An 18319-nucleotide genomic window follows, 5' to 3' on the forward strand; every position below is an offset into this window, starting at 1 on the left:
CTGCTGGGTGTTAGATTTTTTTAAAGTCGTTTTTTTGTTCTAAAAAGCCTTTTAAAATGTCAATCATGTCATACACATATACGGCCAGAGATACTGCTTTACGGCAAGCTCTGAGTCACTTCCTTTTTTCTCTCGAGGCATCGACAACACAGCTGACAGGTTAGGCTCTCCCTGTCATTACATGTACTAGAAAGATGTATGCTAATGTTTTAAAGACCACGCCGAAATATTCACTCTGACATTCTGGTTCTGCTTCGGATGCCGTCAAGCGGGATCTCTGGTCATAATCAGTCCTTCACTGACCAATCAGCATTCATTAGCAGAATGCTAGCGTGTTATGGGCAACAACGACTCACCCTGTAAAAAAAAAAAAAACAAAAATACCCCCTTCATCAACCTTCACCCCCACAAAACCATGTAGAACTTGCAAAAACTACAATCAAATCTGAGATTTCTCAACGACAATCAGGCGAAAGAGACAAATTTAGCCGTCTAGCTCCATAGAGTCCCATTCATTTAGCACCCACCTGCGATCACCCCCAGTGGAACTCTGGTGGAACTGCAACCAAATTTGGTACAATGGGGCTAAATAGGGAGTGAAAAGGCTTTCCATAGATGGGCTTTGGTACCATGCTTTGCTACAATGTTTGCTATTAAGAACTGTTTTAATAATGTAATGCTTCCTATTGAAGTAAATGGCACTTGTTGATCATTCCGGCATTCTTCTATTCACCAGCGTACACTACATTTGAGGTGCCCTAGGAATGGGTCTGGATTTCCAGGCTACATTACAGGTGGAACATTAACAAATTGCAGCCTACATGCCAACATTCTTGTACTTTCATCAGTCGTTGCCCTTTTTTTCACTGTATACTAAACACCACTTAATCTCAGAGGGAAATATTGTACTTTTTTTAATCGATCAAGCCAGTTAATTAGTACATGAAAACCTGCATAAGCTACTCAGTCCCTCCAGGATTTCGCGGCCTTTTTTTAGGATTGTTGCGGCCCAAAATGCCTGATTTTGCGGGAGCTTTTGTAAAAAATTGCAATAAAAGTTGCGATGTCTTTTGTATTTTTGTTGCAATGAAATTGCGAGAGACAGTGAAAGTTGCAAAACAAAGTTGCAATTTTTTTTTTCATTACATTTACCTATACATTGTTAGTTAATTTCCTATCCTGACCTGGGAGACACATTCATTCGTTTTGATAAAGTACTTTAACTTATCATTGCACTTACAATAACAAGCATAGCTGTCCTGAATTTAGACCGTCCTGTAGGCCTACGTCTCATCTCCGGTTTAGACTTTAGAGTGAAAAAACGTTACAGCATTCATTGATGTTAAAATGTATATTGTTTATATGTTTTGCATGGTCTTTCGCTGTACGTTTTGTTGGTAAATGTGAGATGTTCGAGTCACACACATCTCGTCTTCATATCAGAAACGAATTTGGCAACGTGCGTGTGTTACGTCATCCCATTCTCACTCCCGCTTGGTCAGTGGCTCCCAGAGTCACATACTGATACAAAGTCTGGCACGTGGGATTGGTTGAAGTCGCGGGAAACTCCGGTTATTGGTCAGATTTGCGGAAAAGTTGCAGTGATTGGTCAAAATTGCGAGTCGCACCAAAGTCACGGTGATTGGTTGAATTCGCGTGAATTGTTGCGATCGCGACATCGCGAAATCCTGGAGGGACTGGCTACTATTTCCTGATGTTAAACTCAGCTGATGAAAGTATTTTCAAACACGTTCATAGAGACGTACATGTATGTTTGCTGAGGAATGGGATTCACCATAACCAGAATCAGCTTTAATGGTCAAGTGTGTGAACAAAAGCAATACATAGAGCTAAAAACAAGGAAACAAAGACAAAAAAAACTTTGGACACACGCACTGTCTGTACTTTTAACAGTACCAACTTGTCCTCAATGTGAGTTTTGTTTGACAGCTTTGATGTTCAAACAAGCCAACACAGATAGTATGTGTCCCTGCTGAACATATGACATGGTTCGACTGGTTCTATGAACTGTTTGATATAGTTTACACATAAAACATGATGCGCTGGTATCTTGTGTTGTACGTAAAACCTTTGTCTGCAAAGTAACAAGAAACTAAAGCTGTCAGATATATGTAGTGAAGTAAGAAGTACGATATTTACCTCTGAGATGTAGTGGAGTAGAAGTAGAAAGGAGCAGAACATGGAAACACTCAAGGAAAGAACAAGTACCTCAAGTTTGTACTTAATTAAAGTCAGAAAAAATCACAGAAACAACAGATTTCTCTTTAAAATGTTTATTCAGTTTTGACATTGTGACATGGTGAGATCTTCACGTCCTGCGTTCTTCTGATTGGTCAGTGTGTCAGCAGGAAGCTGAGGTCACTACCAGGGTCGTACTCCACTGTGGGCTTTCCCCCTAAAACACACAAAACACATCATGATTATTGTTACTGGTTTTCAGGGGTGGAATGTAACTGTAATATTTACTCAAGTCCAAATGTTGAGGTACTTGTACTTTACTTGAGTCTTTTCTTTTCATGCCACTTTCTACTTCTACTCCGCTACATTTCAGAGAGAAATATTGTACTTTTTACTCCACTACATTCATCTGTTACAGCTTTAGTTACTAGTTACTTTACACATTCAGATTCCTGCACAAAAACACATGTAGTTTATAAAATCTGATGTTTTATTCTAAATGAAACTAGCCAACAATATAACAAGTCCAGCTGAGATGATTAGACCATTAAACACACAACTGTTTGGAGAGACAGGAAGGAAAGAAAGAGACAGAATAGAAGTTGTTTGGATCCTTTACACTTTCTAAAATGGGAGGATTGTTCTTTACTTTTAATACTTTCTTCAGGACATGAACACCTGTTTTTTGGGTGCAAGTCTTGTGTTTTCTCCTTAATTTCTTCAGGGACATGAACTCTGCTCCCCCTCTTGAAAGCTCTGTGTTTTAGAAGCCAAACATCCCCCCGACCTCCTCCCTTTGAGGATCTTCACGCTCTTATACAGCAGCAGTCAATATGCTACTGACAGTAATAAATACGTGGAATACAAACCGAACAGACTGGATTATTAATGTTCTGCATATTGAGTACAGTGAAAGTAAATAGTGTGAATACTTCCTCCAACTCTGTATATATGTACTCTGCCACGTAGTGAAACACTGTGACTGGCTGGGTGTGGCCCTCTGACTTAGCCCATAAACATTAGCATGACGTTAGCATGAAGCTTCACACTGTGTGCGTGCGTGCATGTTACCTGGTAAAGAGTCTGGCCTTGGATTTTGTCTCTACATTTAGAAATCTTCTGGATCAATGTTTTGTGAGTTTATCTAGTTTACAAAGATTAATTTATGAGACTTAACACACAATTCTTACCACTAAAAGTGTACCTGTAAATGAAGGGAATTATGTCAATAAGATGGAACAATTTGAACCATCTGGGAAGGAATTGTTGCGTTTCATGGACGGGAGCTTAACACTGATCTTAAATAATGGTAGAATAGATGCTAATATAAAAACAGAATCACAAAAACTATGAATTAGAGAAAAACGATTATTTTACGTTTACGTTTATTATTTTTCAATTAACTAATTCACTGTTTGTTTTTTAAGAATTTTTGGGGCATTTCTGCCTTTAATGGATAGGACAGCTGAGATATGAAAGGGGAGAGACATGCAGGAAAACCGTCACAGAACCCTGGACCTTCTGCATCGAGGAAGGTGCGTCCACTCTACCAACTGAGCTAACCGGCCACCTGTTTCACTGTTTTTAAACATCTTTCCAAGCAAGCTTAAAGGCGAGGTTAGTTACTATTTCCAATACACACTTTTTTATATATTGTTTGAATTTGTCTTAACGCCCCCACAGCATAAATAACTTATGGGCTCTGAAAAAGAAGCATAAAAGATCTGTCATCTCTAGCTGCTGTAATCTGGTTAAACGGCCACCAATCAAACCTTGCGGTGTGCTTGGAAATAACCAATGAAATGTCTCTTTGCCCCGCTGCGCGTACTCTTCCACTGCCGTGAACAAGCCTGAGCTTGAAGAACGTTGTCGCCGGAGTTACTGCAAGTCTACTGGAGAACGGAGGACAAAACTGCCGCGGTTATTTACAACTGCCCAACCACCTGCTAAAATGATTAACATATGCAGATGATAACAAGCTGTTCCTTTATCAGAATTGCAGCTCTGTTCCCTTCATCTTTCCAGTTAAACACATCAAACAATACAGACAAAAGTAGTAAGTAAAACGTACACAGTAAAAAGATGTTTGCTCTCCCCTTTGACACACACCTGTACCTCTGGCTGTTTATTACTATAAGGATTTCCTGTGTCAATGCTCCACCCGGTTGTCACACACAAAACTGCATATGGACAAAAACTTTGGGTCAAGTGACAAGTGGTGAAAAAGAATAACAAAATGTTGAAAAAATAAGTTTTCATTTAAAATTTTGACCCAGAAAAAAATAAAAGTTACCTGGTTGACAGGAAGACAACAGGAGCGTTAAAAAGCACATTGCTCTTCTGTAAGAAAGGAACAACAAAGTGAAATTACTAAGTAAATGTTTATACCGCCGTCTGTGTTTCTGGCTCTTATTTAATCTGACCCACAGAAGCACCGTCAATGCGTCAAAGCCTCATGGGAAGTGAAGTTGTTGAGTATTTTAAACACAGTTTGTGAGTTAATTTACATAGTTACTTTCCACCTCTGATTCATATTATTTCTCCAGAAGAGAGAGAATCATTTCTAACGGACTATTACAGCTGTTAATTTGGCAGCGCAAAACACCGGAAGTACATCGCAAGTGCTTATGGGTAAACAAGTCCGTTGGCTAGTCGAGTTAGTGTTAATTTTCAGTTTTGTCTTAAAAAGTGTTGCTTTAGATGTTTCTGATTCATATATTGTGATATAAAACAAGTTTAACTGCCACACATTATCGTAAATTTGTGTTTATCTGATCAGAAGGTGGCACCTTGTACGGCAGCCTCGGCCACAGCGCATGAATGTGTGCTCGAAGGTAATTTCATGAATTAACGTACAGACGAGAGTTGTGTTGAAGTTGTTCTTATCAGATCCGTGGACGCTGTTTATAACAGACAATATTCAGGAAACTAAAATGGAAAAGATTTGTGAGTATTTGAATGTTTTCTGTATTTCATGTTGTGTTATTCACTAGATTAAAAGTCCAATTACTGATTATGTTTTGGCCAGCTCATAGAGTCAGACTGTGCATGCTTACATGTTCACTGTAGCGCAGGTATATTTCAGGCTTGTCCATTTCGTCTCAGATAAGTTTAAATTATCTCCACAGTTAAACACAAATCAAACGTGTAATGTGGCTGTTGATTCCTATAAGCATTTCCTGTGTCAATGCACCACCCGGTGATCACACACAGAACTATAATTTTATCCCGTAAGAGAAAATTCATGACTCAAAAGAAAAAGAAATGCAACCCTTTAAAATAAACTTTATGTTATTATTTAATCTATTCATCAATGGGTTAATTTGCATATTGGATAAGTATCTTAAAGGTGCCCTGCCACACAAAATCGCTTTTACTTGCATTTCTTTAAATATGTTAGGTCCATATGTGTTTGTGTTATGTGGTGAATATAAAAATGAACTGCTACCACCTTTGTCAGCTCTAGCCACTGAAGAAATAAGTAGAGAAATCAGGCCAATCACAAAAGCTGGTCAGTCTGACGTGGTGTTGCCTGAGCTCATTACTATTCATTAGCTCACCCAGTTGTGCTGGGTAAAGGATGCTGATAGACAGGCTCTCATTGGCTAGCTGTTAGCCGATCACAGCAGCTTAGCTCGTTGAATATTAATGAGAACCAGAGGTGGGTAGTAGCGAGTTACATTTATTCCGTTACATTTACTTGAGTAAGTTTTTGAAAAAATTATACTTAGTTTTAAATCACTATACTTTTTACTTTTACTTATTTTATTTATTTATTTGTGAAGAAGAAACTGTACTCTTACTCCGCTACATTAGGCTACAATGAGCTCGTTACTTTTCTATTTACCTCTTTGGTATTCTACGCGTCATTGTTTGTATTCCCCCCGCGTACGACACATTTTAATGTTTTATTTTGACAGAGAGAGAGAGAGACTTCTGCTAAAGGCTCTACCACGTGACTGTGTTTCACCAATCAAACGTAGTTGTGCAGTTTCGTCACGTGACCATACTCAATCTCAGCGGTGGGACGGAATGGACGGGACGGGTTAGCTTTACAGTCGTAAAGGCAATGCAGACACAGACGAGGAGGAACACCCCAGAGGCCTATACTGTGAATCACGATCAACATGCCCTGGATGTATTTCAGTTACCTGGCTTCACCTAACCTAACAACCGCAGTCCCGCATAAGCTGTATCACGACGGTGGTTAACAACTAGTTCAATCAACCCAGGGTTTCTCAATCCAGTGGCGCGCGCGTTCACATAAAAGAGGCGGTAAAAGTGTTTGCACAACATGACCAATAGCCACATATTTTACATAAGAAGAGCAAACTATAATTCTTCATAAATATGAAGAACACAGACACGGTTTTACAGGCAAAACGCAATAATAAATTAAATCACAACGCTTATCAATATCACTTCCCCATCAGTCAGGCACAAGATTTGACCATAATTGCACTTGTCCTTTCCATAAACTGTCGTTGCTTTAGCCTATGATATCCGTTGCAACCCTGGCAGTGGGAACGATCGCGAGAGCAAATAAAAATATAAAAAACATAATTTAAACTGCTGTGCGCATTGGCGACACATGGCTCAAGAAGCCGACAAATAGCCGATATGTAATTCCCTCCCATTCAAATCTATATATTTCATAAACATACCCATCAGGGAATGTTTACGGGGTTGTCGTTCTCTAAATGTTTTAACTTTTATGAGCGCGCCCCTCTCTCTCCCTCTCTCACACTCTCTGTCTCCCCCTTTCCCTCTCTCTCTCTCTCTCTCTGCGCACCGAGCTCCACCTGATCTTCTAAGAACAGTGACGCCGTTATCAATCGAGTATTGATTGGTCAGTAGACGGTGTTTTTACACCAGTTGATCTCTGATCTCCAACTTAACCTGCTCCCGACCAGGTTAGGCGTCCAGCTTAAGTTACCACAGCGATTGAACCCGGTATCAAGTGATCCAGCTTCGTGATACAGAAAACCCTGGGTTGAACCTGACGTTAGCTCGTTAACGCCAAATCTTGCTTCGTAGTACAGGCCTCTGGTCGCATATTGAAAGCATGTTTACCTTAGTAAAAGTGCTAAACAGCTACATGACCTTGTTCTAGTTCTGCCTGGAGAGCCTGGTAAAAAAAAGTATAAAGGTTTGGAAATTTGTGTTACTTGTGCTCATTTATTTTTTATGTATTATTAAGTACTTGAATTTACCTGGATTATTTTAATTTAAGCTATTTTGTAATTAATTAATTAATTTTAATTTTTTTTTTTGGATTGGATGCACTATAATTTGCCTAAAGATGATTATTTAGTATTTTTGTCCATCTGATTGAATGCTTGTGTTAAAAAATAAATCAGACGTTACTCAACAGTTACTGGCACAAATTGAGCTGAGTCTTCCTGCAGGCTTTCTATACCACGTTTGAAACCATCCATGGTAGAACTTCAGACATTACCACAAAGTAATGAAATACATGTGGTAGGGCACCTTTAACCTTGTTTTTATTCTAATTATTCTAATTATTTAAGAAAAGCAATGACATATTATTCACAATTATATAACTATTTGTCACTTTAAAGAAAACAAGAGTCAATAAGTCAGGACCAGACAATGTTTGTGACAATATGTCTTTTATTTTTAATGCTTTTTAATTATAAAGTGAAGGAAAACAGATGAATAAAGAACCCAACAACCCCAGAAACTCCTCTTGTATCACAGAACGTACAGACAACATTTGGATTTTATTTTCTATTTGGACATTTTGGATGAGAAGATCGTTACTACTCATGTCTGGTAGGTGGATGTTGTTACCTTTGGACAGCGCTGACAGACAATATTCAGTAAACTAAAATGGAAAAGATGTCAGAGTATTTGAATGTTTTCTGTATTTCATTTTGTGTTATTTACTAGATTAAAAGTCCAGTAACTTGATTATGTTTTCGTCCAGCTCAGAGAGTCAGTTGTGAACCGTTTCCTAACTCTTCAGATTATAAACAAGTGAAAGTGAGTCTGTCAGCAGAGAGCTGTTTCTGTCTGCAGAACAAACTGAAAGTGAATCAGTGATAGAGATTATAGATGAGCTGTAGTGAGATCATGATGGCAGGAGGCCTCACAGCTTCTTGGAGCACACAAAAGGATATACGTTGGCACACGAGTCATCGTTCCAGTTGTCTGTAGAGAGATTTTCCAGAGTTTTAATTTCTAACTTTTTATCTTTCAGACTGTAAAATATGACCACCTGCTATAAGTTTAGAGGTAATTGTGCATCATCATGTTTATTTAGAAGACAAAATGTTTTATGTTGTTGTTTTTTACCCTGAAAGTTCATCTCAAGACAGTGCTCAACTCCGTCGATGTTGTCAGGCTGCCCCGGAGCCCAGCTTTTGTAGTCAAATGTGGATCCGTCAGACCACATCCACATGTCCTCCTGGAGGAGAAAGATTGGTTCAAAGTTTAATCAAAAGAGGATCCTTTGTTATTGTTTTATTTTAAGTAATTTCCTCTTTCTGTTCTTTATTTCTTTCATCAAATTTCATTTTCTCGTTAGCTTGAGAGACGAGTGACATCACTTCCTGTGATGATGAAAGTCTAACCTTCACTGAGTCAAAGCCTCCGATCCAGGTCCGTCTGTTTTCACCGGTCACTTGGTTAATGAAGGTTTTGAGGAATACATATTCCTCTTCTGAGTAGACAGAAGCCAGATTCCCACCGGCGGCCTTGCAGAAGTGCTAACGGAGACAATATAATAGGTTAAAAACCAGAGGCAGCATCAGAATGTTTGGAGTGTAGCCCTGAATGTACGTTGAAAAGTTGACTGACAAATATAAAACCAAACAATAGCCTATGTAAACCCCCAAAATCATAAGTTGCCTTATTTCATTGTGCTAGAACTCACGGTAGAACTGTAACTTTGTCCAGTTTATTTTTCCAAGGGGAATAGAACGGGCAGCTATGTGCGGAGTCTGACCATCATGCCGTATTTGTTGCTATCACCTAGCAACCGTCTCTAAGTGAGGAAAGCTGTGAAAGGTGTAATTTTCAGAGAAATTGAAGCCTGAGCTCTGAAGCAGACCTGTGGGTCACCTTTAGTGTCCACTCTCGCTGTAAAAATAGAGATGAGCAGCGCGCCTTCCGTGGTCTGTGCAGCTTCAGGTTTGTAATGGACACGATCTGCTGTGGAGATGCAGCGGCAGATGTGTTGTGTTTCAGCGCCGTGTATTTCTGCTGTAGTTTAGGTTTTCCACCTCCAACATAGAGCAGCGTACAGCCACTTCCCTAAACCTTCGCTCATTCAGAGACCAGCTTCTCAAACAGGACTCTTTGTCTATCAGACGGTCTGAGGTCTAGCCATATCAGCAGAGCCATCATTACATTACATACTTTTATCCAAAGCAACTTCCAATTATTATTATTATTATTATTATTATTATTATTATTATTATTATTATTATTATTATTATTATTATTATTATATGTGAGGTTGCACGCCTCTAGGGCAACTAGGGGTTAAGTGTCTTGCTCAGGGACACATTGGTTGATGTATCGCAGTGGGATTCAAACCCAGGTCCCCCACAACAAAGGCATATCCATATCCACTGCGCCATCACCACCACAATCACGTAATGCAGAGCAGACTATGGTGCAGGTGGATTATTTTCTGAAATATAGTGACTTTATTCCTTTTTTTATTTTTTCTCAAAATATCACAACTCCTCCAAATCTCAGAGAACAAAGTGTGCACAAAGTTTTGAACATGAGCAGAAATCTTGCTCTAACACATCTGAAATATTACAGTCCAGGGGTTTATTAATTCATTAAAATGAATGAATGCATCATTGAGGTGAACAATTGTCATATGCACATTTAAGGAGGTTACTTCCCCAACAAAAGACGCAAAAGAGGAGGGAGGAGTGAATGATGCCTAGGCTACGTGTGCTGACTCAGATATAATTAGAAAAGCCGATCTACAGGAAAATGAATAGATGAACACAATAAATAATGCCCGACAGCCTTATTGCTAAATATTCCATTATATTTGGATTGTAATCTAAGTTTACCTTTTATATAAAGATATTTCCTGCATAAATTGATTCAGAAAAAGGTAGAAATAGGTGCATAAAAATTCAATGCAGGAAATGAAGTGTTGAATGCTAAAACCCCAGACCCCACCCCATCATAAGTCACCAAACTAATCTGGAAACAAAACCCTGGCCTTTGGGTGGCCAGGCCAGTTATGATTAGGCCAAATAGTGGTGCCATCTAAATAACATCTGCAAACTGGTCAGCTAAAAGTAACATACACTGGCTATTAACAAGCTGGGCAAGCCAGTTGCTGTTTTGCATTGCATTCAGTTTATTTAAATGGGTCCAGGCTAAGCCCCGAATCTACTCAAGTCCTGGAAACGCCCCTGTTAAAAACATTTAAGAATAAAACATAAACCTAATCACAATTTTAACAGATGCAATCTCAGGACATCTCATCTTTATACTGACATACCTTTGGACAATACAGGCTTTTTACTGTAACTATTAGAAACGGTCCTCCCGCAAAGAGTCCCATAAGTGTCCTCTAGTCATCATAGTAGTTATGACGGCAACAAAGCAGGAAGTAAAGTGATTTATTTTTTGCTCCTGTCATAACTACTATGGCCACTAGAGGACTCCACCACTAGAAATTTAAATATAGGTCAGGACAGTCTTGATAAAACTGTTGTACCTCTGCATCGATCCATCTCTTTGCGTGGAAGTTGAAACTGAAACAACGAGAGCCGAACTGAGTCCAAACAGGAGGGCAGCGAGCTTCAAGACAATGTTGGAAAAAAGAGAAAGTTAGATTCTTGTTACGTAGCAGTTTGTATTTTTTGTTGTGTGCGTGTGCCTCCTCCGTCCCTTCTCCAGCTTGGTTGGTTATTGCTTGTGCTCACTCTGGATAAAGGAGGGAGGAGACCTTCATTGTGCCGGCCGGCAGCAGACTGGGCTGAGTGAAGCATGTGAAGTTGATCGACCTCTGCCTGCCTGTAGCAAGCTGGCTTTTGTTTTTTAACTTCTGTGAGGCAGTGTTGCATGTCTTCTGTTTGTATTATTAATACATTATATAATCAATTTAGATACAAGCTCCTCCCATCCTTCCTTCAGAAACCTAACATAATTTGTTTCTCCCTAATCCCTATCAGGACATAACATATATTTCCGCGTGATGCAATCAGTCAAGAGCAGATGTAAAAGGAGAATTCTGGTTGATTTCAACACGTAGCTCTGTTGTTTGTAAATTTGGAGTGCTGTCTGTCGTGAGAGAAATGATAATAATTGGTGCTGCCTACACCGTGTTATCCTCCTGCTAACGTTAGCACCCAGGAGGCTGAAACAGGGCAGGTTTGAAACGTGCTTTTAGCCTCTTAACATGTTCGAAATGGCATTACAAGGGTCTACCCATGTGAAGTGATTCCTTTCGAGTGAACACAGTAATTATGACTGCAGTAGATATGAAAGAAATGCATAAAAGTGGTGAGGCAGCAAGACGACTGCTTAGGGACTGTCTACAAACTACAACACAGAAAAGAGACACAAAAATATTTTCAAAAATAGGCATATGCTTATTTTTTAAAAGTGCTGCAGTACAACTAGCAGGATACGAGTTATCATTGAGGTAAGGTTTGGAGACACTACCTTATTTAATCATTACATTAATAAATATTTTTGTATCTCTTTTCTGTGTTGCAGTTTGTAGACGGTCCCTAAGCACTCGTCTTACTGCCGTCTGAACACCGGAACTAAACAGAGCTAAATTAGCATAACTTTTATGCATTTCTTTCACATCTACTGCAGTCAGATTCACTGTGTTCACTCGGGAGGAATCACTTCACATGGATAGGCAACAAGGTTATTATAGTTTTACATTTTTCATTAGTTTTTTTTAATTTTGTTTTGACTTTTTGTTTTCAAATTCAGTTTAGTTTTAATTAGTTTTTAACGCGGGTTTGCTAGTTTAGTTTTTATTCTTTGAAAATGCTTAGTTTTAGTGGTCCGTGTACTTTGGGAGTGGATTGACTTCAAAAAGTTCACCACTTTATTCAAACCAAAGTTCAAAACACCTGTTCATGTATGTCTTCTTTAGTCTGTTGGCCATTAGGTTTTTTCCTGGAACACAACGTTAATAACACATTTTGCACTTACTGCGGCGTCTTGTGTAGACTGTTTACATATTTGTGCTCATCATCATATGTACATTGTGGTGTTATTGTTGAATACATTGTGAATACATATTTGTAAAATTGTATGATGTTTTTGTTGAATTATTGTTACACAATACTTTTTCTGACATTTTTTTAATCTTGCGCCTAAAAAAAGACTAATAAAAACTAAAGGTCCGTGTACTTTTTCGTTCATTTGATTTTCATTTCATAACCAGGTTTTATAAAACAAAAAACGAATGGTTATTTGATTTTCGTTTTAAAATAAAACATTTGAAATTGAAAAACAAGGCGTTTTTTCCTTTTCATGGTCAAAAGGGCATGGGAGAAATTTAAAATATGCTGTGATTTTCATTTTCTATTTCATATAACAAAAATAAAATCACTCGGAAATAGAAATTAAAAAAGTCTGTTTTTTCATATTCAGAGACCGGATGTTGTCATTTCCAAGGCAACAGCGCCAGCGTAGCCTACAAGTGTTGCTTTCAGCCCAGGCTAAAATTACTTTGGAAACTTATACTCTTGATAATGCTTGGGGGGGAATTTTATTTCATAATGTCACATGTATTTATTACCCTCTCTCCCTGCCTCCCTCTGACTCTCTGTCTCTACCCGCCGCAGACAACTTAGCCCGAAGAGAGTCGAACCAGCTGAGGAAACCGACTTTCAGTTCACGGCTGTAACGTTACCGTTACGCCACCGTTACCAAGCCCAGCAAACTTTCTTTTGCTGCCGTTAAACTTGCTGATCATGGGGATCAGACCTCCGGTGCTGGGTCTAATATTCTAATATTAGCTGCTGCAGCTAGCTAGCAGCTAGCCACCAGCCCTGTGTCCTCGGTCCCCGCGGTTCGCTCCCCGGTGCTGACTGACTCTGGTCCGTCTGCAGAGCTGGTGTTACCCGCTCTAGCTGAGCTGGGAATCTGCCGCGCTCGTGATTTATTCATATTTTATTTTCTTTGCAGATAGTGATATGCTATGATGCACTGATGCCAGGCAGGCTAGTTGCTTTTAGTCTGAGTCTTTGAGATAACAAAACTTCCTTTGAATATAATCTGCATATAAAGTCCCCTGAAATAAATATAAGTAAAACATTTGTATTTAGGCTATTGAACTATGACTAATGCCTATGTTCATATATATTGCCTCATTTATGTATTTCATGATCTATTTCATAGCCATATTCATGTATATTATATTTATATAAAGGAGGGCAAAAAACCGGATGATCAGTCGCTCAGAAAGTATAGGCTACAGTTTCCCTCAACTGCAGCCGGGACATTCTAGCGCTTAAAGTGAAAAAGCTTGACGTGGTTTAATGTACACCTAAACAATGATCAATCAGATATAAGTCAGTTATTAGTCAGATAACGTCCATAATAAGCTATTGGACTTTGGGTTAGATTTTTTGACAGTTTTCAGTGGTTATGAGGATATGAGAGAGAAATTTGATAATTATTGATCATTGTTAAGGTACATTAAACCACGTTAAGCGTTTTCACGTTAAGCATTTTAGAATGTCCCGGCTGCAGTTGAGGGAAACTGTGTCCTTCCTGAGCGACTGATCATCCGTTGTTTTGCCCCCCTTTACATAAATATACATTAATATGGCTGTGAAATAGATCATAAAATACATAAATGAACACAATACAATATGAACATATTAGTCATTATAGTTCAATAGCCTAAATACATAATTGTTTTACTTTTATTTATTTCCGGGGACTTTTATTTATTCCGTCTATTATATGCACATTATATTCAAAGGAAGTTTTGTTATCTCACAGAACTTCGCCTAAAGCACCTAGCCTGCCTGGCATCAGTGCATCATAGCATATCACTATCTGCAAAAATAAAATATGAATAAATCACGAGCCGTGAGATTCCCAGCTCAGCTAGCGGCAGTAACGCCAGCTCTGCAGACGGACCAAGTCAGTCAGCACCCGAGGGACCGGACTGAGAGACAGGGGGTGGGGGCAGTGCTAGCGTAACCTTAACAGCAGCAGCTAATATTAGAATATTAGACCCAGCACCACCGAGGCTGATCCCCACGATCATCAAATTTACGACAGCAACAGAAAGTTTGCTGGGCTGTAACGTAACGTATGGTAACGTTACAGCCGTAACTGAAAGCGGGTTTCCTCAGCTGGTTCCATTTCTCTTCGGGGAAGTTGTATGCGTAAAAGAAAGTCAGAGGGAGGAAGGAGAGAGGGAAAAAATACATGTGACATTATGAAATAAAATTCCCCCAAGCATTATCAAGATATATAACGAAATTAATTACAGCTGCGCTGTAACCTTGAAATCTCAATCTATGAAAAACAAGACTTTTTTTCATTTCTATTTCCGAGTGATTTTATTTTTTGTTATATAGAAAATGAAAATCAGATCATATTTTTAATTTCTCCCATCCCCTTTTGAACATGAAAAGGAAAAAAATGCCTTGTATTTCAATTTCAAATGTTTTAATTTTAAAACGAAAATCAAATAACCATTAGTTTTTTGTTTTTTAAGTCTGTTTATGAAATGAAAATCGAATGAACGAAAAAGTACACGGACCTTTAGTTTTTATTAGTCTTTTTTTAGGCGCAAGATTAAAATTTTTTTAGAAAAAGTATTGTGTAATAATAACTCAACAAAAACATCATACAATTTTACAAATATGTATTCACAATGTATTCAACAATAACACCACAATGTACATATGATGATGAGCACAAATATGTAAACAGTCGACAGCAAGATGCCAAAATGTGTTATTAAAGGAATACGCCAACAGACTAAAGAAGACATACATGAACAGGTGTTTTGAACTTTGGTTTGAATAAAGTGGTGAACTTTTTGAAGTCAATCCACTCCCAAAGTTGTGTAGACATCCCAGTATCAATACACATATTAACCCTAACCAGCAGCTATCGGGGTGCCGGTGAAAGCACGCCTGTCTACGGCATAGACTATATAAAACAGGTCTATGGTCAGAAATGTCAACTCTGAAATATATAACGTTATTTGCTCTATGAAAGACATTGACAAAGACAAAAACTAAGGACATTTACTCAATAATAAAGTTAGTTTCCAAACAGACATTACAGTTTTAGGTAGTTATTTTTTGTAATGCCTCGTTTTTATTTTTATTTCAGTTTACGAAACTATTTTTTCCCACCTAGTTTTCCTTATTTCGTTCATTTTAGTTAACGTTTATAACTTTGGTAGGCACTAATAATGACATTTCAAACATGTTAAGAGGCTAAAAATAGGTTTAAAACTTGCCCTGCTTCAGCCTCCTGGGTGCTAATGCTAGCAGGAGGATAACCCAGTGTAGGCAACACCAATTGTTTCTGTTTTTCTCGCTACTGACAGCACTCCAAATTTACAAACAACAGAGCTACACGTTGAAATCGACCGGAATTCTGGGCGTACATCCAGGGACAGGGAGGTCAATGGCCCTATGTGGTACCTAATGTTAAACGTATGATGTACTGATATTGACTCCATTCTCCCAAATGTAAAAATGACTGGCATGCTAGAGTCTTCAGTTCCTCTGCAGAGTAACTCAGGTTTTTGGTTGAATTAAGATCTTATATTTTGCAACATCATGGTCTACTGAAAATTTTAGAAAGTTGAAAAACCTAAGACAAACCAACATGGAGAAAAGAGGAAGGAGGCGCACACACACACAACAAAAAATACAAAACCCTACGTAACATTATATGAACAAACAAGTCAAATACAATCAGAGCAACGAGCCATACTGTACTGACCTGGGTTGGAGGTTTGTCCATTGCACTGTGATCACAAAAAGACGTATTAAACACGAGCAGTCTAATTACAGGACTACTCAACTCAACTTTATTTATATAGCACCTTTGATACATACATGCAGCCTTAAGTGCTTCACAGAACAAACTTATCTAATGTTTCAGCTTACAGTTTGCACTCAGCCTACATTAAAACTAGTAACATTATTGAATAACGGTCTCATAATCTTACATGTTGGGAAACCACTGCATTATACTGCATGTGCAACACATAGAGTTGTTTTTAAATTAATAGTTGCATAGTTTTTACTTACAGATGGAGCCAACAGTCCGATGGACAAACAGAGCAACAAAGCAAACGGAAAGCCTGATGCCATCTGTGGAAAGACGTTAAACAAAGTCAACGTACTGCAGACAAGGACATAAATGCAGACAATTAATGACTGTGATCAGTGAGCCATTTATCAAATTAAAGTATCCTGCTAGTTATAAATAGAGATGTTACGATACTATACCAGTATCACCTCTGATACACCTAAAAACGCTGGTATCGGTATTGGGAAGTACTGGAGTTTATGCACTGATCCGATACCATATGTATGTTCTTTTTCCGTTATAACTGACTGTCAAACTGGATACAGGGATAGTAGTATACAGTTGTTAAGACATAATGAAATATATGACACACGGTATGTGATCAGTACTCGGTATCGGCCAATAATCAAGTTCAGGTATCCGAATCGGTATCGGGAAGCAAAAAATGGTATTTGACCATCTGTAGTTATAAGTGTATTATATAGGCTAATATAAATATGGTTTAATATTTAGATTAATATTTAAAGTGTAAAGTGTATAAAATGTCCTCTCAATTAAATTGTCATAATAAATTGAAATATAATTACCTTTGCTGAGGTGATGATTGGCTGACACAGAGAAGAACAACCAGCTGATGACTGTCAGTAAAGGAAGATATTCACTCTTTATATAGTTTATCAAAGCGCCACAAGAGAGTACGTCTACGCCTGCATGACCCTTCAAGTTCCGCCCCTCTATTCCAGTCGAGAGAGACCCTTATCAGGCCGTGTGACATCTGAAAATCATGATACCTAAAAAACATGTTTGAATCAATGATCACCATGGTGAAGTAAACACTTTTATTACACAATTATGTTCCAGTTAGAGGTGAAACATTAACAAATTGCAGCCTGCATGTCAACATTCTTGTACTTTAATCAAGTATTGCCTTTTTTTCACTGTATACTCATAGCCTACTCCACCAAAACTAAGAGGGAAATATTGTATTTTTTACTGCACTACATTTATGTGACACAATTACTTTTTACATAAAAAAATGATATGAAGCTGTACTTATACTACTAATCTACACAGTAGTATACAAAGTGTCTAACTAAATTGACTCCATGTTAATAAAATACAATATTGAAATGCTCTTACTTGATACAGAAAATACAATTTTCATACATAATTTTCTAGAATAATATAACACTTTCAAAGGATTCAGCATATTGATTATGATGATGACTTTTGATTTGAAGAATATTTTCCTAATACTTTTATTTGAGCAACATTTTGAAGAGGTTATGTGCCACCGTCATTTAAAGTAGCTGTGATAAAACCTCTGCTTAAAAAAACACTCTCGATCCAGAGGTCTTAGCCAACTTTATAGTACTGAGAGGGCACTGGTGAAAATTAATTACCTTCTATTGCCTTGAAAAAAATACATCTCACGAGCTGTGGGCAACCGCTGCTGTAGTAGATTGACTTTGTCAAGTTCATCTGAGAGCACAACGTTGGTTGTACAAAAATTTCCCTGGCCTTGATTGACAAGGTAAGGAAAATAAGACTAAATCTCAATTAAATAACCAAGATTAGGTTGACCGTGAGATTTTTCTCAGGAGATGTTTTGAGCATTTTACTTCAGACACCGGATTATCAGCAAACTGCAATGAGAACTGCTAGCTGGCCACTCAAAATAAAGTAGCAATCTACTCAGTCAGAATTTAGTTTTTGTGACTTGTGCATAAATTGATGAATCTGAAATGACGCCAGCTAGCTAGCTAGCATCAATAATGCATGATATAAAGCAAAGTAGGGGGGGGGGGGGGTAATCTCAGTGGTTAATGAATAAATGGTTGATTTAATTTTCAAC

The 18319-nt window shown here is 38.2% G+C and overlaps 1 protein-coding gene across 1 annotated transcript; it reads right to left on the bottom strand.

Moving 5' to 3' along the window:
• Window positions 1-7819: 7819 nt before the first annotated feature.
• LOC120570550 (galactose-specific lectin nattectin-like) lies at window positions 7820-17176 on the bottom strand. The gene is made up of 7 exons (XM_039818946.1): window positions 17052-17176; window positions 16464-16526; window positions 16153-16177; window positions 10919-11001; window positions 8796-8930; window positions 8518-8629; window positions 7820-8373 (listed from the first exon to the last, which is right to left on the bottom strand). Exons 2-7 carry the CDS (start codon window positions 16524-16526, stop codon window positions 8312-8314), a joined length of 480 nt encoding a protein of 159 aa, XP_039674880.1. The 5' UTR covers window positions 17052-17176; the 3' UTR covers window positions 7820-8311.
• Between the last annotated feature and the right edge of the window lie 1143 nt (window positions 17177-18319).

Source organism: Perca fluviatilis, chromosome 12, assembly GCF_010015445.1.
Source record: "Perca fluviatilis chromosome 12, GENO_Pfluv_1.0, whole genome shotgun sequence".
Classification (NCBI taxonomy): domain Eukaryota; kingdom Metazoa; phylum Chordata; class Actinopteri; order Perciformes; family Percidae; genus Perca; species Perca fluviatilis.

What these genes read in the sequence shown, in the direction of transcription:
- LOC120570550 (XM_039818946.1), bottom strand. Translation starts at nt 16,526, where the DNA reads ATGGCATCAGGCTTTCCGTTTGCTTTGTTGCTCTGTTTGTCCATCGGA. An exon ending in TCGGACTGTTGGCTCCATCT is followed by an intron (nt 16,178 to 16,463) that starts GTAAGTAAAAAC and finishes TTGTGATCACAG; the next exon opens with TGCAATGGACAAACCTCCAA. An exon ending in TGGACAAACCTCCAACCCAG is followed by an intron (nt 11,002 to 16,152) that starts GTCAGTACAGTA and finishes ATTGTCTTGAAG; the next exon opens with CTCGCTGCCCTCCTGTTTGG.